Here is a 22,779-nt window from a genome sequence, read left to right as displayed (position 1 = left end):
GCATGAATTCTCAGTGAGACATAGATGAGAGCAGAATACTGTATGCAACTTCAAAAATAAATATAACCCAAGAGGAACTTTTCATAGCTTAAAAACCTCTGCCAGTAGAAAAAAGTCTTCTATTTTCCCTTGCTCACCCAGCAGTGCTGTGCTGGCTCAATATGTTCTACTTGGAAATGACACAAACAGATAATATTGGGAGGTGAGAGAAGAAAGAACAGCTAACAGTCCCATTGACATGATGGCTGCCTGGCAGTGAAGATTAGAAGCAGTGATGATAGGCAAAAGCAAAGATAAGCAGGATAGAACAACCAAATCCTACTTATTCCTGCCAATGACTAATATGACTAATTTACCCAAACCCAAAGCTCTCTTTGTAGGCTACTTGTGACTTCACCTCCCCCAGTGACAACGCTCCTTTGTGTACAGCAGTGGTGACCTTTTCCTGCAGGGCTCAGCAGCACTAATCCACCCTGTCAGCCATCCCAGGAGCCTCTTCTATCTTTAACCTTTGTACAAAACCCTTATGTATCGTGGTAGGCAGAATTAGGAGCTGTTGCCAGAATCAAATCATTAAAGCCAAATGAGTTCATCGACATTGTTGTCACTACAATGAACAACCTAATCTCAACTACTGTAAAAAATATTGATTAAAAGAAAAGATTTTAAAGAAGTAGCTGCAGTTATTTTCAAGAAATTGCCTGCAGAAAAATGGAATCTGGAAACAGCTTTCTGGAAAATGTATCTTTTTTTGATCTAAGTTGAATTATTTTACCTAACTCCATTGTCACCGTTTTCTAATCAGTTTACTGTGAATTGCTCTAATTTAATTCAGACATTTGATGGATGAGAACTTCTTTAACCATTTTTCTGCTACTATAGAGAATTTTTTTCATTATTCTATTAATACTTCCATTAACTTAGTGATATATTAAAAGAGCAATGAATACAAAAAACGTCTCCACTGAGAACAATCACTGTGAAATACCATAATTCTCCTGTTTCTTTTATCTAGCAAATTGTTTAATACAACCTGCTCTGAGGGTTAGCATTTAATAGGTAGACCACCTACAGTGTGCACACAGTTATATAACACCACCAAATGAGTCAGGAGATTCCTCTCCATGATTAGATAATGAGTTCTCATGTACCAAGTCTGGGAGGCCTCCCTTATTTTATAGCAGAAATCAACCATCAGTGAGAGGCGGTATTGAAAGCTTCATAAAATAGCTTTTTCCCAAAATCTAAAGCAAATACAAGGGAGTAGCACTACAGAAGGCAGAAATATGCTTGGCATTTTCTCTTTCATCGCATTGCGGCTGTTTGTCAAATACAGCAGGTCTTCTTCACATGTGAGGATTATGTAAATAATATACACTTGAATTTATTGCATAAAGCATCAGGATTACTGAACAATGACTTCTTGATTCCCTGTGGTTCGTATTCTCACTGTGTGGTTCTGCATTTATTTTCTCAAATTAACTAATACCAATTTTCTGCCTTCGAAGATTCACTGAGTATCATTTTAAAGTGTTTCCCTGCTTTTCCTTACAAAATGTTAGGATTCTTTTTGTCCAGATACATCAGATTATGAAGTTATCAAGGAACATTTCTGTCATTGTTACCAAGTGCTAATTGTACCTTTATAATCAACCACTGCTTTGCAATCAATAAGTACTTTATCAAAATGGACATAAACATTACTATCTGATAAAAGCCTCTTTTCTAATCCACTATTAGTAAGATTATGAAATCTATTACTTTTTTTATTCCACTGTGATCATTATATTAGACTCCTGGCTCTACTATTATTTTGCTTTGCTTTTATCCCTTTTATGCTCTGACTTCTTTTCTGATAGCACTCTTACAGATATTCCTTGCAATTTCTTGCCTTCTAGTATTTATTGCTAATTTTTATTTTAGTATTTTATGTCACTGCATTTGAGAAAACCTATATAAAAACTCAATCCAGTAAGAAGAGTCAATTTAACAAGATGCTCTGGGCATAACATAAAATCTTGACTATGGGAAATAGAATATTCAAGTGAGAACAGCCAAATATAATTAGCTAGCAACAGTGCTGAATTAGACTACATGGTGAAACAAAGGGGCTTTCCAATCCAAATCTCTAATTTCACAGCCCTACTATCTCGGTACAAAATACCCTCAATTTATCTTTTCATGAGTTATTCCATCTTTTTAAGGCATGCCATTTTAAGGAAGAATTCTGCTGAAAAAGAACAATGCCCAGCATGACTAAATCATTAAGGAATAATATTACGTGATATTTTGGACTGAATTTGAATAAAGGCTGTAAAGCTAACTTTGTAGGAGTGGTTTCAGATGATCTTTAATAATGGTTACCATAAAATGTATCATGGTATCCTCTAGAAATAATACTCAAATATTTTAGTTGAATATGTTCCCTGCACACTGGAGCAACATGCGACTGAAATTTTTGCCCCAGAATATTTGTAATTTCCATAGTGTTTAGGACAGGAGAGGATGAGAAAACAGCCAGCATAAGCATAGAAGCATCACTGGTGACTACAAGTAAAAACTGAACAAAGAAGCAGATGAAGAAGCCAGACAGAAGTATTTTGCCTAATCAATAAAATGAGAAGTAAGGGTGTAAAGAGCAGATCTATCAAAGTTAATAAAAAGAATACATTCTTACAGTGCAGAAAAAAAGCACCGTTAGTGTATGGATACTTCTGAGGAAAAATTGGGTATATGACTTTTGAAAACTTCACTCTAGAAGATTAAAAAGGTTGATAGCCAGTCTGCAAAACTACCAGTCAGAACCTCAATTTTAAGAAAAGAATAGCTCTTTTTCTTCTGTTTCCCTGATTTCAAAATAAGGAAAATACTCAGCACTGGGATGTTCAGAGTATCAGGGAATGTTTGTACATGTAGATAAAAAAATATTAAATACCATATATTTCCTAAAACTGGTGATGGCAGAGTAATAATAGAATATTTCCTTCCTTTGTAATTGTAACAAAAGGAAAATATCAGCATATGCTGCTTGCTCATTTCTACTTCTGAAATATACAGCAAGAGATATTGTAAATTAGGTCTAATATACAGCACTATGCTGTCAAGCTGAAATTGGTAAATAATTAGCAGATCCAAATGACATTGTCAGAGTAAATTTTTAATTATCTAGTTCATCAGACCGGAAGAGCCAAAATAGCTTCTGGAACCTAATGCATCTTTGCAAAATTCTTTGATGAATAATTTTACTCAATCTTTAATCACCTGGAGAACATATCTATAATCACCTGGAGAACATTTTCACTGCCTTTTTTTCTCCTTGGCTCATAGTGTCACTATTTATCCATTACCTTCCTGAGGCAAGCCTTATACTTTAACCTTCAAGAGCTAAAAACTTATCATCCTGTGTCATTGCTAACCACTTAAGGACACAACCTCTTAGTTTTTAACATCTATCTGTTTTCAGAGTGATACTCAAAGTCAACCAACTTTAGGCAAAGAGCCAGCATGGATGGTGACAGCATGAGGAGGCAGTGCAGTTTGTGATCACCACTTCTTCCTGCACTGAGAGCCTGATCCCTCACTGTAGACATGCAAAGAGACACTGACTCATGGGTGTGTACCACGAGCACATGCTCACACCACATGGACAAGCACCTGCAGGCAGGAGACATGTAGGCACAGGTATGCTGATATAAATATAATGTGCTGATTGGTGATTTGCAGTGATGGGTTTTCTGCAGAACAGAAAAGCAACACTTTGAGTTTGCTCAAATCCTGTGTGACTTAGGGGTGGACATGGTAAAGAAAAAAGTCACAGTTCTGCCTTCTGAAAAGTTGCCTACAACAAAAAGCATACCCATTTCTTCAGTTAGTCTAGGGGAAAAGAAACAGTCCGTGTAGGTGTACTGTACTATGACAATTTAAAAACAGTAAGTGACATAGTATTAACCCAGGAACTTCAGACTTTTACCCTGCTTGCCTGTTCAATTATAGCTTACTGTTTGGGTTGGGATTTTAGTGTTTATTTTTCAAGCTAAAGCAATTAAATCCAGGCAGTTTGAAATAGAGGCTACTTAATAATGATTTAATGATTTCATCAATTCTGTTATGAGTTTGCTGTAAGTTTGGGCTGAAATACACCTGTAAATTTCCAATTTTCTATTAGGTGAAACAGGAAAGATTGGTTTTTGTAAGGGCAAAGAGAACTCATGTTGTAGTAATTTTCCTGGCTTATCCTCTGATTCTTTTATTAGATCCACTAATTATTAAAGTCCCAAAGCACCTGCACATAAGACAAAGAGTCTGGCTGAAACCCAGAGCATACTCATTCTTTTCCAAAAATTCTATAAAACATACATTATTTTGCCTGAGAAAGCAAAGCAGACTTAGCATTTAAATTATACAAATGGCAATATGCATACAAAATGGCTGATTGCTTCCACAGCTTAGTAGGAACTTATCAAAGTTTCATATTAAAAATTAAATAACTCTTAGGCTTAGAACTTGAATGACTAAGTCTATGACACATCAAACTTTTGCTGAGAAGGTAATGGGACCTCTGGCTATCTGTATTTATAGCAGTAAATGTACCAGGATCACAGTCAGGGCATGCTTTAGTAAATCACTGCCAAACAGCAGCCAAATCACCCAGGATCTCACCCCAGCATCCTGAAGCTCTCTCATCTCCCATAAATGTCATCTTCAGTTAAAGCCAAAAAAAGACAAAAAAAAGCAGGGCAAAAAAGCTGCTTGGCTGTGCACACACACAAAAATAACAACCCCAAGCCCAAACCAGATCAAATTTTAAAACCCATTTATCAGCTAGAAATCTTGAGGAAGACATAGCAACAATATAGCACATCTCTTTTAGCCTATTAATTACTCCAGTTAGACTACTAAGCTTCAGAGGTGAGTCACTAACAAAGATGGAAGATGGCCATAAATGGCTACACTATATAGGGTGAAAAAAATCCCAACTTAAAAGCTCCCCATTACAATGAAATACTTTCCCCATTTCCTACATTAATAGATGTAATATTCAAATTGGAGAGCAGGCTAGCAAGTGACAGATGAAACAAAAATATAGCTGCAGACAGCAAAAACATTCAAAGTCTGTTGCAATTAATTCAGTCTCTGCCATCTTGGGAAATTTTGTCCTCATCTCACGCTCCAGACTTCTTGGCTGTCGTGTTTGTTACCACCCACTTTGCAAAAGCTGAAATAATTCTTTGAATGTTCCACATCAGCAGCAGTATGTCAAAGACTTTTTTCCAAACTGAATACTGACAACAGCCTTTTGCAGTTCTTTCTCATTCCTGACTACTGTTCCTCTCTCCCAAAGTCCAGCCAGTGTTTATCACTTACGTTTTCTCTGATATTAGAAGAGATTGAAAGACAAACTGGAAGAGGTCAGAGCTACTGAAAATTGGTACACTGGGAAAAAAAAGGTGAGAAAACAAAACCAATCTGGAAAAAAAATCATCTTCATAAATGTAACTGAACAGCAAAAGCAGGTTCTCATATTTACTGCAGAGACAGAAAGGTGTTAATACTTTTGCCCACAGCCCTCTGGAGTTACAAGGCTAGCCCAGATCTGAGAGAGCTTTGGGGGAAAATATTACAGGGTTAAGACAAAAGATTCCAAAAGAGGCTCTAACCCTTGATGTGGTCCAAGACACTTATTCCATAGGAGGAAGAGGGAAAGAGGGAAAGAGCGTGGGCAAGACAGCGAACAATGGAGGAGCAGGGCATTATCCTCCTGTTCAGGAAGGGACAATTGGCTCCCAGCCAATTGGGTCCAGAAAGAAAGGACGGGTCAGACTAACATGGTTACAGGTACAGGGGTCTCTGGGGTGGGGGGAAAACCATTCCCCAGAGCAATGCAACAGAAAGGGACAGAAAAAATAGTAAAATTTCAAAATGGAACCTAAAATGTCACCATCAAAAACACTGCGGCAATAAATTTAAAATAGAGGATTGCTATGGAAAGGCTAATTGCTCAGTAACTAATAGAATCAAATACCTATTAAAATGGAGAATCAGAGTCTATTTTGAATTATAGTCTACCCTAAAAGGTGCAACTAGAGGAGAGAACTTGGTATATTTTTGTTTGGTCAAACAAACAAGCAAACCAAACCAACTGACATTGAGTACAAGAATGAAACCAGCTGGAAATGTGAAAAAAACCCAAAGAACACAACTACTGGAATACAGGACAGCCAGTCAAACTTAAAAGACACCCCAGGAGGTGTAATGGAATTCAATACTACTTCAAGAGGAAAAATGCAAGGAAAAAGAAATGACCAAAGTGAGTTAAAAGTCCAAAGATTAAATAAGTCCTTTCTTGTAAAAGAAAACTGGGGAAGCAACCAATTAGTAATATGGCCTCAGACAAGCCTTGCAGGCAAGAGATAACACCAGAGAAGAAGCATTTTGAAGTAATGCTACCCAAATGGGAATACAGAAAGCTTTTATAAAAATATTAGAAGAAAAAACTAGCACTAGGAAGAGAAATCCATTAAGGAAGGGGGGTCTAACTTTAAATTAGCAGTAATTCAGAAATAACTGAGGTAGCTGCTTATTTAAAAAAAAAATTCTTCTCCAACAAGAAAAAATTAAAGCCCTGCCAAAAGTTTTTCCTTAAGAAATCCTTGCTTTACCAGTGAAAATTAAAAAAAAAAAAAAAAAACTTCTCTAAAATTTCTCTTGGAATTTACAGAAAAATAGCAGGTGGAAGAGCTTCATAGACAAACATCAACATAATACTAGCTTTCAGGAAATGCATGAATGATTCTATATGCTCTTGTCCGAAAAATTATTTTTTTCTCTGCCAAAAATAAGCCCTTTAACAACACAAAAATGAAAATATATTGGGAAACCAAAAAAGTCTATCCCTTGTTTAATCAATGGAAAATTAAAGCATTAAAGTGAATTGATGTATAAAGGCTTCATCCTATTACACACCACACCTTCAATTATGTATTTTTTCTTAAAAATTGTTGCTGCCATACATTTTTATAGCACCTCTGATATTAGCTTCATGAGATCCTGCTCTGATTAGAATAAGAAGCCAGCTGATTCCTAGGGCTTGGATGAAGTCCTGATAGAACTGGAGCCTTTATTACAAACTGGCAGCTAAATATGTATCAAAGAATTTTGAAACTGTAGCACAAAGAAAAACTATCAGTAAGTCTTTTGCCACTAGAGGTTATTACTTGTAAGTACTACTGTCATAAATGTCTTTCCATTCCTGACTCAATAAGCAGTGATTTATCTAGACTTAATACAGTTCTCCTCACGTACTTATATTTGAATTTTACATACTCAGCTACTGCAGGTTAAACTCCCTGTTCCATCCCAGCTGCACATAGAATATGTTGATGCCTTCAGGCCATGTCTGGATTTCCACAGTCTGGGGATAACTGGCAATTAATGCAATGTTTTTTGCAATTGAGAGCATCACAAAGGGTTCTTCTGCAATCATTTGGCTACATGTAACAACTGGCAAGTGCTGAGGCATGAAGCTCAGGGAACCACACCACCTCTGCTGAGGTCATAGGCCCCTCTGAACTGCCAGGAGCCTTTCAGGGATGCTTAGGACTCTCTCTGCACCCGGCCAACATCCTGTGCAACAAAAGGCCAATCATGTTGCTTTAAAAGAAGTCAAAGCATCCATGCTGAAGCCAAACACAAAATACATGCTTTTTTTTTTTTTTTTTAAAGTCAACAGCCTATATAACAATAACCCAATTGAGTTGAATGACGATATTGCAGGGCCTAATGTTGCTGGCACACTAACCAGAGCAGAAGGGCAGCCACACAGGCACAGACACTGTGCCTGTCACGCTATGAACACGGTTGAGAGCAGCAGTCTCCTCAGTACCCTTTTGATATCTTTTATGCACAGTTTCAGCAGTCTCTTTAGACGACCTTGAGGTGTTAGGAGATGTATGGCAATTCTGCTTTGATATATAATTAGTAATGCAGTTTGCATCCTCTTCATGATGAAGGCCCTTCTCTGCTGTCTCTCTGGAAGCTTCCTGCTCCTGGTTTAGCCCAGCCAGCAGGTCACTTTCTGACTGCCCTTTTAACATAAACTCATCCTAAAGAAAGCATTAAATCATTTTGGTGATGTGTAAAAAGTATTTAGAGTGTGCTAATAAAATCCTTTTTGGAAAGCTCTGAATGGCAAATACAGTATTGCATGTATGGTATGCACTGGAGAGGAAGTGTAGGAGCCATTTCATCTTTTTCACTGGGACTGAGTAGTAAAATATGTATAGCAAAAGTTAGGCTGTTTAAATACTTCAGAGACCCACAATATTATCATCACACCATTCCACATCTTCTAAAGTCATAGCTGTTCAACATAATGGGCTTTATTTTCCTATCAGAAATAGAAAAAGACAGGGGAAGGAGAGTAACATTAATGTCTAAGTTTCCTTAAATAGATATGGCTTTCTATGACTTGTACATTAATCCACAAATTTCTCTTGAGGAAATTCTCAAGGGTCAAATAAAAAGAGAATGTAATTTGCTAAATCTGCAGCTTAAGCATTCAGCTCTTGAATCTAATCATGTGCCATTCAGAAAGACCTGACAAAGACCTGGCATCATTTCTACATTATGGAATGCTTCTGCAAACAATATTTTGGAAAAAATATTTAAAGGCGAAATAGAAAACAATTAACTGGGAAAGATTCAGTTGTTTAAAGTTCACTCAGAAGCATTTCTGTTTACCTAAAAGATGAATAGTAAACATGTAAAGATTTAACACTGTCCTCTGAAGATCCATTTTTATTTATCACTTTTCAACCTCCATAGTGCAAGCCATTCTGAAATTATTAGCTTACTTAGAATTCTCATTTTTTAAAATCAAACTATTCTTATTTATTTTGCCTAAATTTTCCTATTTTGTCTTTTTAGACTGTACTTATTTCTTGATAACCCGGATCAGGTTTTCAAATAAAAATCCTATAAAACCAGATGTGAGACACTTAATTTGGATTAGTCTTCTTAGGATTTATCTCAGGTTTTTATCCCAGCTTCTCCTTGCAAATACCAGGAACAAAACCCACAAAGCTGCTACCCAAATACAAGAAGGTGGTTTTTCAGAAACTGGTAGCAGAAATAGGACAATTTCCTTGCAGCTTTAAGACAGCAAATATCACATTTTCAGTTCTCCCTTGTAGCAGAGTTGTGGCTAGTTAAAGGAAAGGAGCACTTGTCAGGGAAACAGTTATGGTTACCTCAATAAGCATTAGTTAAACCCACTACAGACTGAGGACTAAAATTACATGGGGCATTGCTGACCACCAGCTACCTCCAATATTTATTGCCTTTGTGCTGACTTGGACCAAATAGCTGCAGTAAGTCCAAGAATCTGACAAAATATCACCAAGGCAGGGATCCAAAATTAACAAACTATCTATCATCAATTTTCTGTGATGTAGGCTGCTCTTACAGCCTTACACAGTGGAAAGCTGCAGAAATTGATTCCGAGTTATTGGGGCTCACTTACCACTACTCTACAATTCAGTGGCTTGCTGGAATGACATACACATACACACACAAGCCTGGTCATCTTAAAAGTTTCCAACATTTCCAATCCAACAGATTAATTTCAGAAGAAAATACATGGATAATTTTACTGAAAATAAGCTGTTTAAGGAAAGATGTTGAAAATCTTGTTGGGATATTAAGTTTCAAAATTTATCTGGAAGGCTCTAAATTATTGTTGTCAACACCTATTATTTTTAATACACAAAACTATTTGTCCTACATGATTTTGCATTGAGTTTATACACTTGATATTAATAAATTTCTCAAGAGTATGGCTGATATCATTAATTTAAATGATTAGAAAGAAAGATGTACTAAAGAAGGGTTCATAAATTTCTTTCTGCACTGAACAAAGGAAAAATATTTGTAAAATAGAGCAATTCAGTTATTTACTATGCATCAGAACATCTGAGTTATAAGTGGCACACTGAGTCAACTCTTTTCATGAAGGGGAATGATTTTAACTCAAAGAGAAAAAAGAATAATGCTTCAGCCTTAAAAAAACATGCCCATTTCTCTTTCAATAAATTTGATGTTTAGAGAAAGTCTCCATTTTAGGAAAATAATTCTAAAAAACCTTGAAAGATAACTCCTTCCGCTAAGGAACTATTCCTGTGTGACAGGCTGTCACTTCACTGCAGTGCTCTACTAGAATTTTTTTTTTTTAATTAAGAGAAAAAAAATATTAGGTTTTTTTCTTAATTTTTCAAAAGTTAGGCTTCATCTTAATATAACCCAAAAGCTAGATGTCTAGCGATGTGCTGGTCGACAGAGATAAGGGCTTCCAGACGGTGGCTCATGATTCATGAAGATTATACACCTTTGCTGATCTTTGGCTTCTCAGAAAGCAGTACATGTCCTCCAGTTACCCCAGATGCAGACCACTTATGAAATTTGTCTACTTTAGTATTTAAATCAGTAAATAAATATCTTAGAGGAAGATCTAGGCTTGATTTTTAAAAATGAAGTACCTTTATTCTTCATATCTTGTTCCTGAAGTTCACAATGCTATTAAAATTGCATTTCCAGTTTGAATGAAAAAAAAATTCAGCTTTTATGTCCTGGCTATCAGTATGAATCTGTTCACTGATAAATTCTCAGAAGATATGCAATACATAACTTAGTGTTTTCTGACTTTGTAGTTTCTGTTTCAGCAACTGGTTGAAATCCTATCCATTTGAAATATCCTAATTTCACTTCTAGATCAGTATACCTAGTGTCTAACCAAAAACTGTTGGGTATTTAAACATAAAAGACATTAGCTTATATCAATAAGATTTGTTTCTAGGTAAAACACTTTGAGGAATGACAAACACCTGTTTTAACAGTTATTGTACTTCCCAGGGCAATGCAATTATTTCCAACACTATCCATGTATTTAAACTGCAGTAAAGCATTTTTTGCTTTTATGAATTTACATTCACAGCAGTTGATAGAGTTAGCAGCCATTTTACATTCTATTCTGCAGTATGAAACATACTAGAGTGTAAGGCATTCAAAAGGAATAAAAGGGGAAATTTAGCATATCAAAAATTAAAGCTAATGCACACAGGTAAGAGATTAAAAGTTTATTGTTTATTATGGTAAATTTAATTAGGTAAATCTGGTTTTTAAATCTCCTTAAAATAATGTATTTTAGATTATAAAGTCCACTAAGCAGGTTTGAATTATAAGTATATTGTATCCTTCTGCAAAAAAAACTTCTGTAGTATTCATTGAGGGTTCCACTCTAAATTTACACATCTGATCCTACTTAAATTGTTTTGACAATCTCTTGTTTACAAAGGAAATCTTTGAAGACTTAATATTTTAACAATTAGATACAGATGAGATTAGTGCTGTAACATCAAGAGAAAACAAACTCCTAGCATATCGCTGCACCAAACATTTCCCTGTGTGGAGCTGAGGTTGTCACAAGGGGCTCAGGAGGGGCAGAAAGCCTCCACAGCCGTCCTTGGACAACAGATTAATGAGGGAGGCTTGTCTTTTTCTCTGTCCCTCAAAAGACTCAGAGATGACATCACTAAGATTTATAAGTAAAATGCTGATATAAGCAAATGGAGGGATTTTTTTTTTTCCAAAAGGGAAGGTTAACACATGCTGTGCTCTGCAGCAGGCAGCCTGCAGCACAGGGTATTCTATGTGCTGGCTGGCAGGTTGTCAGCCACATGGTATTATTCCCAGCTTTCCCTTCATGCTCTCTCCCTTTGAACTCACTCTTTAGCCAGCCTACAGTGTTCAAAGTCTATTTCTGTGTCAAATAAACTAAAAAGCTCCCATGTTTTTTAACCTGCACAGCTTTAGAGACATCTTTCTTTATATTTAATCATAGATAACCCATAACCAGTTTCCATCTGGATTCCAGCTATCTTTAACCACTAATGACAAAGTTACCTTGCAATGCAATTTCAGTTGCAAAATGTACTGAACATTGCAGCTTTCCTGGAGGACCAGGACAGAGCAGCACTGTTTTGCTCCCAGAGCAGCACATCGCAAAGGAAAGAGTCAAAACCTTTCCATTTTCCTCTTGTGCACTGTAAGCAGCCCTACAGCCTGAGCAGCAAAGTGCACTCACACTTTAGATGTTTAGTTTAATCTAAATTTATTCTTCCTTTCACTTAACTATCTTTTCCACCTGTCAACTAGGAGAAAGTGCAAGTGCACAAAACAACAGTACATTTAACCCCTTTCTCATGACATCTCATGAGTGTAAAAAGCCCATCCTGACGGGGCTCTCCATTTTTACCTGCTTCCCATTGTTCTAGAGGTCTGCTGAAGTTGCCAAATTCATATTTTATTTGATGTAAACTTATACCTAATAAATCCAAGGCAAAGGATTTTTATAGTGTTACAAATTAATTGCTTTCCATGAAAGGGTTAATTGGAAAGTTCCTAGAATTCATATGTTTAGTTTGACAAGCAGGATACCTCAGTCTGGAATGCAACGATTATAAAAACAGTTCTTAAAAAAATTACTTAACCAAGAAAGAAGTATCTCTCAGGCAATTTAGAACAAAAGACATCTTAGGGATAATGAACTGCTTTATCTCAAATAATAAATCATCTAAATACATATTTTTATATCCAGTTTTATGAGGCTTCTGTCTAAAATACCATGTGCTTGTTAATGTTAGAACTGTAATATCAATTGTAGCTATTTTATTACAAATTTCAGTGTGATTTTTTTAAAAATAGCCATGCAGGAGAATAAAATAACAATATTTGTTTCCTCCAGCCATCAAATTAATCGAGACATATTAAAGAAATTAATTTGTTTCTTGACTCTAGAAATCAAATAGGTATCACATGGGAGATTAAAGTTCTTGAATTTTCTATTTGAGCCTGGGGTATTTTGGTTAATGATTTAAATCATACTACCCATGCTTTATTTAAAAAAAAAGAGGCAGTACAGTAGTCTTTGCTGGTAACAATGAAGTAAAGTGGTGGACCAAAATGTTGCTGCTGCTGAAACTGTAAGCTGAGTCTCGGAAAGCTTTTATTAAATACATTGATACTCTCTTCAGAAGTAGATTGCAATCAAAATAAACCATCTACATTTTGTCTGAAGACAAGTATTAGAAATCTGTTAATAAAAGATTGAATTAATTAATTAATTAATTAATTATTATTAATTATTAAATCAAATTTCAAAATAAGCAGAAATGCCAACAGACTGCATGTCATTTATACCTAGCTCCGCACCATCTACTTTTAAAAAGTACATTTACGAGAGTATTATACGTGTCATCTGTAAAGAGGCAGCCTTTGGTTCAATAAACCTGCAGCAAACCATATGCTCAGCTCATTTATCATGGCATGAGAATGTACTTGTCTTGTATTCCTGCAAAAATTTAAATACTTATTTCTAATAATCTCTTTTTAATCTAAACTGAAACTTGTTGTCCCTCTTTCTTCCACTTACTAAAAATTTCAAAAAGAGAAATCTTAATTTGTCATTTGCAGCCTGGTCTTGTTTTAAGGTAAATATCTGCCATTCACATTTGCCTGTTCTGAGTGTGATTTTCTTATCACACTGGGTAAGCTGGGTGCAAAAAAATGTGCCTGCAGACATGATGTTGCAGGATCATGACAGTTTAATATACTAATGACAGCATGCTAACAATGCAGTTTGTTTATGTCACTGATATTAATATAGTGTCTGAACCTAAAACCACACAGCTGGTAAATGTTTCCATGTTTTGGTTTGTGGTTCTATGGGCAATTACAGTAGATGTTTAAAGTGAGTAAGAAAGGGTGAACTTCCCAAAATTAGATCAAAGTCCTGTTGCTTTGCCTATTTTATGTTGCCCAAATCCTGACTTTTGAAAGTATGACCAGAAATAAGTAATACTAATTCAAATAACATTATTTATAAATTAATAATGCTGTACAAAATCATATTACTGAAAAATTTATTTCTCATTATGCTTTCAAAAATAAAGAATTCATCCTCAAAGAATTCTGAATACTTAACAACATAATGAGCCAAAACTCCAGGAGTGCTCCTTTTGACACAATTATTCTGCCCTTCATGCATGGATACACACATATTTATGCTTTAGGTACTTAAATTTAGCATCCATACTTTGCAGGAGCAATAAAAGCCAAGATACACACTGAAATAGATACTTCAGCTAGTAACTTTCTTGATAGCCTAGCAGATGCCAAGATAAGTAAAGATTTACACCAGAGACAATGAAAATGCAGGATCATTTGAGAATAATAAAAAGTAAATGGTGGAAAATGTTAACAGCAACAGCTGTGAAAAGAAATTAGAGAAGATTAAAAGTATAGAAGAGAACAATAATAGTAAAAACTCTTTAAAATTTAAAATGCTTCACAAAAGAGATTCTATAATTATGACTTCTATAGGTATTTGAATAGTAACTGCAAAAACAGTGAGGTATAGATACCTAAATTTTTTTCCAACATCCTAAGAACTTACTCATACTATAAAATCACAACAAAGAAAATGATAGCAGATCACACAGCTATATGAACCATGCCGACTTTAAGACCTACAACGACTTTTTTAGATTGTGAACAGAGTAGGTCTCCGGCATACTGAGTGGTGAAGGCAGATGCAAAGATATTGGAAGCCTCCCTACACAATGAAGTTTTACAGCAAAACTCAGTTTTGCCCAAGAAAGCCTTAGAGAGCAAGTAGAACCTATATCTGTTTCTGTGTTTTATTATTTATTATTTCATATCTGTGGGATGGGTATTTATTGCCATAGACATAGGTACCCAGTGTTGGAGTGACCTGAAATGTTGGCAGACAAAGGAAAGGGTAGATGGCTGAATGTGTACACACAGTGAATCATTCAATACTGTGGCATATAGATTTCCTTTATCCATAGTAAATCCTGCTCTGCAACCAGAAGCAGCAAACTGAACAGGTAATAGTTGCAACTTGGCAGAAAAGTGGTCACATCAATAGCAAACTGCAGAAACACATAGCAGAAACACAGTATTAGTACAGTGATGAAACACACATCACACAGATTCATCTGGATAAGAAAGACACAAAGTAAAGTATGCCCTTCCATTTAGCAACATCCCAATGGGGTAAATTCCAAATGACAGCAGAAATTTCAATGTGCTTCTAGAAGTTTACAATATGAGAACAGGCATTATATTCTCTTTGGATTTCAAGTTACTGTTCATGATGTCTCTGCCTTTTCTGATATGACCAACCCTATGAAACAGAGCTCCCAGTTCAATGCCTATTAAACTCTAGAAAAGTTCATTTTTCAAAAGCACAGTATTCCAACTCAAGGCTCATCTACTCAGGCAAACACCAGAAGAAGACTTATAGTCATTCATGCAGGAAGTTAGCTAATAAACTACAGGCGAAATCTGGAATTATTTTATTATCATTAATAATGTATTATGGTGATTATGGTTTGGCTGAGAACAACCAGGCCAGCCTGAGCTAGTCTGAGATAACTGCCAAATCTTCTGCACACGTGGCAGATGGTGAAAGCCTTTGGGAGACTCCTTATGTATAAGAACTCTGTATTACGGGGGCTCAGATTCAATGCAACAGCAAAGTAGCTGAAGTGGGTCATGATAGAAGCACACTAAGCAGCATAAACTTTAAAGCTTTGTGTTTCATCCAAGAAAAAGGTGAAAGAATACTGCATTCAAGGGATGTGAGGGGAAAGTGGTTGTACAACCTATGTTGACTTATGAAGGTGAAGAAAGCTGTGGCTTATGACATGCTGCACTAAATTCTGCACGTATAGGGAGTGGAAGGACAATGTTTGAACTCAGTGGAGCCATATCCCCTTTTAACAGGGCTTACTTTAAACTTCCTTAACAGTTTTCATGAACATCACAGGGTGGTTTGGAAACATTACAACCTACATTGCAACAAACCTTATTCTTCCAAAGAACATAATTCATTCTCCGTGCTTATATCTTGGCTCATCTTACTTTGAAAAAGGCTTTGAAATCCAAGCAAGTTCCTCAAATATTCCCTCTACAAGTCCCAGGAGGCAAATGCTAGAGCGTAGAGGAAGTAGACAGGACAATAAATGAAATGTAATATAATACCACTGAGAACTCCCTTAGTTATATCCCATGTTATACCCGATAAAGAAAATCCATCTTCCTCTCCGATTAATTTCTTATGGTAACTGAAACAAGGTAAATTGGAAGGAATAGGTATTTATAAAAAAAAAAAAAAAAAAAAAAGTGTTCAATTAAAAAAAACCTAAACATAAACAAACAAATAAAAAACCCACAAACAAATAAAAAAACAACACTTAATGAAACAACTGTTGACATCTGAAGCTGCCAGTGTCCTTTCAGCCTTAACAATTCTTTCACCAGAACAAGCAAGTTTGCTGTACCACTTTCTGCATCAATGTGCTTTATGCAAACAACATTTAAGCCTTGGCTTATGTTGACTTTGTGACTTTAACTTTTATGAAGTTCAAAGAGCAATTCAATGTTATTATGGGGATAAGCACTCTAGGGCTAGATTTCCAACATGGAGATCCTTCAATCCTTTGCTTTTTGGAAAGATGTGGAGATAAAGGTGCTCTCTAAAACAATTTAGTGTCATCACACTGGGGACCTGCCTGTCTTTTTACATGATCCAGAAAAAGATCTGAAAGTACAAATTTACCAGAAATGGCATTACCCTTGGAGATATCAGTCCACATCTCTAAAGAATATTGTACTGCCAGCTCACAAAGAGAAAAAGTTTTAAAATATAAGCAGAAGCTATAACTTAAGTTGTCAGAAAAAACCCAGGTTGAGTTTTCATGAGCATGGGATTGCTGTCAGCAGAGGTTCTGCCTCTAGTAATGGGCAAAATACCAAAACTTCTCTCCCGCTTGCTAATGTAAAGCAGATATTTGCAGCATATAATTTATTTTCTGCCTGAAAAAAGATGCCAGCAGAGTCCTTTACAACAGAAAGGCAAGGGCAGATCATGACAATTATGAAATTGGCTTATAGTAATGATACCACAGAGAAAATGCATATGTCCTTCACATATGTACAGGGATGACAGTGAGGAGAATAATCCTCTTTCACAGAAGTTCATCATCCCAGTGGCAAGGCATACCTTGAAGCTGTGACACAAACCCTATTAGTTTTTGTTCAGAGTAGACAAAAAATGTTCTAAAAGGCTATGTGAGATCTTGGGTACCTACACTATTGTGAAGGACTGAAGCTTACCCTGCCAAAGTCTCAGCAATCTCTATTGCTTTTTTTCCCCTGATTTCACATCATAAATGTGGCACACATTCTAGAAGATCATCATAAACAAATTTTTCTACTTACCACAGGTTTTTTTTCAACCAGTTTTGGTAGGCATGTGTTTTATTACCACCAGAACTCAAAAAATTATTTACATTTTACACTTCCTAAACAACTTTTTGCTGTGTCAAGGAATAACATGCACTTATATGTAAAAAAACTCCCCCCTATATCCACAAAGAATGATAAAGTTTGTAAAAGTAAAGTATTAAAAGTTCAGGGAATGACAGAATTTGTCTGAATAGCCATAATTTAAATACCTTATGCCCGTGCATTATGAAAAACCTTTTAATTAAATATTAAAATAATATATACTATGAAATCTCATTTAGAGGGTCTAGAAAACCATAGGAATCCAGCTTGCTTTCTTTGTGTAAGGGAAATCAGTCATTACTTGAAGTTCTACTTCACATTTGTAGATTATAGACTCTGCAAAATATGTATGAATCTGCACACTGTACAGAACAAACAAATACCTTCATTAAGACAAATAAGCATCCAGTGTTTGAGTGACATCTAGAACTTGAGGAATACTAAGAAAAAGTAAAAAATCCCTTATTTTGAACCTCTTTGTTTATTTATCTTCCCCCAGGGGAAATCTGTGTGGTTTGAAACCTAGGTGAGAATCTTACATGGTGGGAAGAGCTATAATAACTTCACTCCCAAGGGAAAAAAGAGAGACATACAAAAATGCGGGCAGTCGTGACATTCTCTAATGACATGTCTGCCAGACTCTAAATTCTCTACCCTCTCTCTCACTTTGAGCATAAGGCTCCTGTTCTCACATACAGAGCTCCACAAAAGTCCCTCCTGCCCACATTTCATTTCTCATTTTCTCCTTCTGTTACTGCCTGAGTTCTATCCAAATTATTTTCTTAAACACCTACCGTACACTTTCGCTGGTCTTTGCATCATGTTAATGCTTGCATTCCAAAGAACCTATCCGTGTTCATTTGAATTTCTGTCTAAAATAGGGTTTTTCTGCAAGGTCAACAAATGCTCTGATGTCAGCTAAAGCAACCTTCTTTTTTAAGTAACTGGTTTCCTAGATGAAAATTATGTCCTTTATCCTGATGCATTGCTTGCACTGCTTGACCAATGCAGACTATTCCTGACTTACCTCACAGGCATATTTTCATCAGAAAATGTGAAAAGTAAAAGTTATATCATACCTAGGTAAATATCCTAGAACTTCTTCAACTAATTTGTCAGGTTTATAAAACCAGAACAACTCCATGAACCTTTTCCCCCTTCGCCCCCTTTGTGATTCAATACTTTTTTCTTTTTTCCTAAATGAAACTAGATTTTAAAACAAGGGCATTCAAATCGACCCCATAACATTTTAGACTGCCAAATTTCACAGCTGTTCCTTATCTCTATGATGGTCTGACCAAAACCTCAGTGCTGAGAGCTCCACGTTCTGCAAAAGCTGAGCTATGATTTTTTATTTCTCAGATGTGGATACAAGCCACCAATATGAATCTACTTTAAGCTTAAGGAAAAGAAAGAGGCATACTAGTGGGAATATGTTTTTATGCTGACACCCATATATAAGGGCAGGATGGACTTGTTTGTTTTATTACACTGTACAAACAATGGGATAGAACCCCAATTCTCACTTCTCACTACTTGCCAGTACTGCCTTCTTCTGATACTTGCAAAGGACAAAACAGGTGGACAAGACCATTGTTCTAGTTCTAGCCAAATCCAAACATATGTTTGGACCATGCCACCAGGCACACACAAGCTGTCTGCTGCCTAGAGACCATGTGAATTTTCCCTTTGCTCGTCAACTGATAAGGCAACCTGTAAAAATCATATCCCATTTCAGAAGTTTAAGATTGCAAATAAGGTCTGAGCTCCTTAATATACATCTACAACAAAAAGTTCTTCCTGAGTCTCGTTCCCATGTGAGAAATTTGTTTTTTTCCCCCACTCACTGTGGTATTTGCTACTTTGGGTGCTCAGAAAACTTGCAGCCTCAGAAGCTTGCTTCCTGTTCCTTCTATGGTATTTTAGCAAGTATGAAGGATGCAAAATATTTATAGAGCTCAAACAGGTTTTTACTTAGCAAAGCACTGTTACCTGTCAGCATCCACAGTCACGTCATGAACCCCTCTCTGGATGACGTCTCGAGAGGCAGCAAGGTCTGGTATTCGGTTCAGACTTCTTGTATATAGGTTGAGTCCTCCATCTGTCATGTACCTGAAAATAAACTTGTGGTCAAGCAGTGGGAAATGCAGCCATCTGGCAACGTGTTTCACTTTAAAGTTAATGGTCTGTGAAATTCAAATGTTTAAGGTACAGGTTGACTTATTAGATGGTAGACTTATACTAAATAGTCCCACTTTATGTGTCCGGCACAGGGAGATTGGGTATCTGCCTGTTTTCTGGGATCATTTGCCTTTTTCTGTGATGGCTTACAGGCCAACCTCTTTTACTAAAATATTTTTAGACTGAAGCCCTCAAGTATGTCCAAAAGCACATTTTAAATACTGTGGTTTTGCCAAAAAATAGCACCAGGTGCAAGCAACATCAATCTAGCTAAAAAGCCAAGGAATTAGGAACCCAAATTCATAGTCCCTGCTGTTGGGATCCAATTATTCAGATATGAAAGAGAGAGCTAGCCACTGAAGACCTTACAATGATATTTAAGAATATTTTTTTATGTGTGTTCCTTTAACTTGATTCTCACCACTTCACATTATAATGCATGTCTAATGAATGAAACAGTGAGTATAGTGCTGTTTACTCACTAGAGGTCCATTAAAAGTTTATGAATAAGAAGTACCACCAATAATTTCTGGAATGTCTACCTGCAGTTTGGTTGTCTCTCTGAAATGTCTTGGCACTTACAAGGGAGCAGCATCACCAGCCTGTCTTACCCACAGGACTTCTCCATTATGTTCTCAAAGGATCTTTTGTTAAACTGTCCTCCCTCTTAGCCTCTTGTTCTTTCTGTTTCCTTCTTGTATTTTCTGATAACTTTAATTTACCAACAAAGTTAGTATAAATTTATTTTTGAAGGACCATGCACATGAATGGCACTGAACACAGAAGCACACATATTCAGAAAAAAATTCTGCACCTCACCGAACCTATTAAAAATAAAGCACAGACTTACTGAAATAGGTGTAGTCCCAATGTTAGGTTGATGGCTAAAATGATCTCCCAGAGTTTACTCATGATTCAATCTTTAACACAAGCTCTCCTTGAGCCATGAAATGGTGCCACACAAACACACCTTTGAGTCTAAGCATGCATGCAAGCACACAAACATTTAACTTTAGTAATTGCACAGATTCCCAAGCACAAACCAAGGCACGCACGCGCACACACACACACTGCTTCTACTCCAGCTGTTCTGTTGGCCCTCTCCCTGTGGTTCCTTCTGGGAGCAGATTTAATTGAAATCATCTGTGACAGAGACCTGAGGGCCAATTCAGCAGTCTGGGAGCACCTGCCTCTGCCTCCACCCATGTGGTTCGGGGTGGCTGAACAGATGCGGGCCTTGAGAGCAAAGCTGCAGTAGTGGAGCCCTGCGTGGTAGTTCCAGTCTGAGAAGGCATTGTGTCCTGGGTGGCAGTATGGATGAAGGCAACCTCAAGTGCATTAAAACACAAAGGGTTCCATTGATTATTTTAAACAAAACTCTGAGGCGTTTTAATGCATGGAGAAGATTTGGCCAGCGGTTTGGCAAAGCATTTCTGAAGCCTTAGTATCTGGAGTTTGGAGAAGGTAACTTCACATTTGTTTTCAACGGCAAATTAACAGCCACATTTACATATTATATTCATCTTTTTATTAAAGACAAAATTCAGACTTTTTTGACAGATTATTTAGCTAGCCTTGAATTATCCAGTAGATTCCACAGCTCTAGAATTGCATATTAAATTTAGCTGTGGCTTGAATGCAATCCAAACTATATGCATTTTTTTTCCTCTGTAAGTAAGGTGAGACTTGACAAGTGCAACAGGCCTTCCTCACACTAATTTCTAATTACTGCTGCATTCTTTTCCCCAAATGTTTAAAGAAATTAAACTGATAATGGAAGAGGCATAGAGGAGATAAGACTTTACATGCCTCAGTGAATCCTGAAATTTCAGAGCTTATCAAATTGTTTTTAACATTTACTGCACCTAAAAATGTTAACTGAGCACAGAGCAACTTACTATCTATTGAATTATCCTTATTACAGTTGCAAAGTCAAATAAGATGACTATATTCACCTTTAATGTGATAAGCTAATTAATACAACCCATGAGGCACTGCAAAGGATTCCCTTTTTTAAAAATTTTAATAAAACCGTGTATCTGTCTAAGACAGCATTACTATTTCCTTTATGATAAGAGGTCCTCAGACATTAAAGTATCATATTGTCCATATGTATTTTCTCTTTTCTAGCATATATAAATATGGCATCCTGCTTGACAGTCATTAATGATGTGTTGTGGACAATGTTGTCAGCAGTGCTCCATACACAGATCACTGAAAAAGTAGACCAGGGAGATACAGGAATATGCTTTCTTTAAAATTATGCTTTTTCTAGAGATCTATCTTTGAATGGTGCTTGAGATGAGACACTACTCTAGAGAGAGCTTTGATCACAGAATTAGATTTGCCTTTAGGAATGTATCATACTCAATTTCATCCCCCACTATTCTCTAATCATAGCTATACTTCAAACTAAGAGATTAGACTGACAGCAAGAATTCTGAAATTATAGAGTGAAGCAGTGTGATGTGACTTGACCAGGTACTGCATGGAACTTCTATTTAACATAGTGTTACACCAGTCAGCAAGCAGCCTTGAGATGCTACTACTGACCAGTAATTTAAGTAGAACTGTAACATGGCTGTTATTTTTTAATGATGGTCTAGGAGTTCTAACATACACAGGACTGAAGTGACTTGTGTTCCTAGACTGATATAAGAATTGCTGAATTCAAAACACAGGGAATGCAGTATCTCAAATTGCACTACCCTAATTGATTGAGCAAATGAAAATAATTGTGATTCTTCCTCCTGGATATACTAAGAGAGTAACTGGTCATGTCTTTTATGAAAAGATATTGCTGCTGCTCAAATGATATTCACAGTTGAAAACCTACTATAAAGGCCCATTACAATGACTATGCCAGACAATGTCTAAAGTGGAAACAGAAAATCAGTGCTGCCAACAACTGCTTTTCATCAGCTGCATCCATTGCCATACCTATCATCTCAAACAAAACATAAAAATACCAAAAGAAGACTCATCCCAGGGAAAGCAATGCAAAACGCTGGTTCACAGGACAACCAGAATTTTCCAGTAAGTTTCCAGTAAGTAATAGTGGAACACAAAGTTCACAGCAAAGTCATTTGATGTTAAAGGAGAAGAACAGAATTTGAAGGCAGCTGAGAGTGTCACTGTCAGATTAGAGGTTTATTTTTTAATATGTATATT

The 22,779-nt window shown here is 36.3% G+C and overlaps 1 protein-coding gene across 14 annotated transcripts in view; it reads right to left on the bottom strand.

Moving 5' to 3' along the window:
- The window catches only part of NAV3 (neuron navigator 3), a 515,975-nt gene that overhangs the window by 83,820 nt on the left and 409,376 nt on the right, over nucleotides 1-22,779 (bottom strand). For all 14 annotated transcript variants that reach the window (XM_068190278.1, XM_068190277.1, XM_068190279.1 and 11 more), the window contains one exon: nucleotides 19,420-19,539. In XM_068190278.1, the coding sequence (XP_068046379.1) occupies nucleotides 19,420-19,539 (120 nt within the window). The remainder of the gene's footprint in view (nucleotides 1-19,419; nucleotides 19,540-22,779) is intronic.

Source organism: Anomalospiza imberbis, chromosome 5 (genome assembly GCF_031753505.1).
Source record: "Anomalospiza imberbis isolate Cuckoo-Finch-1a 21T00152 chromosome 5, ASM3175350v1, whole genome shotgun sequence".
Taxonomy (NCBI): domain Eukaryota; kingdom Metazoa; phylum Chordata; class Aves; order Passeriformes; family Viduidae; genus Anomalospiza; species Anomalospiza imberbis.
Note: the sequence above shows the minus strand (reverse complement) of the source record. Positions and strands in the feature narration are given on the sequence as shown.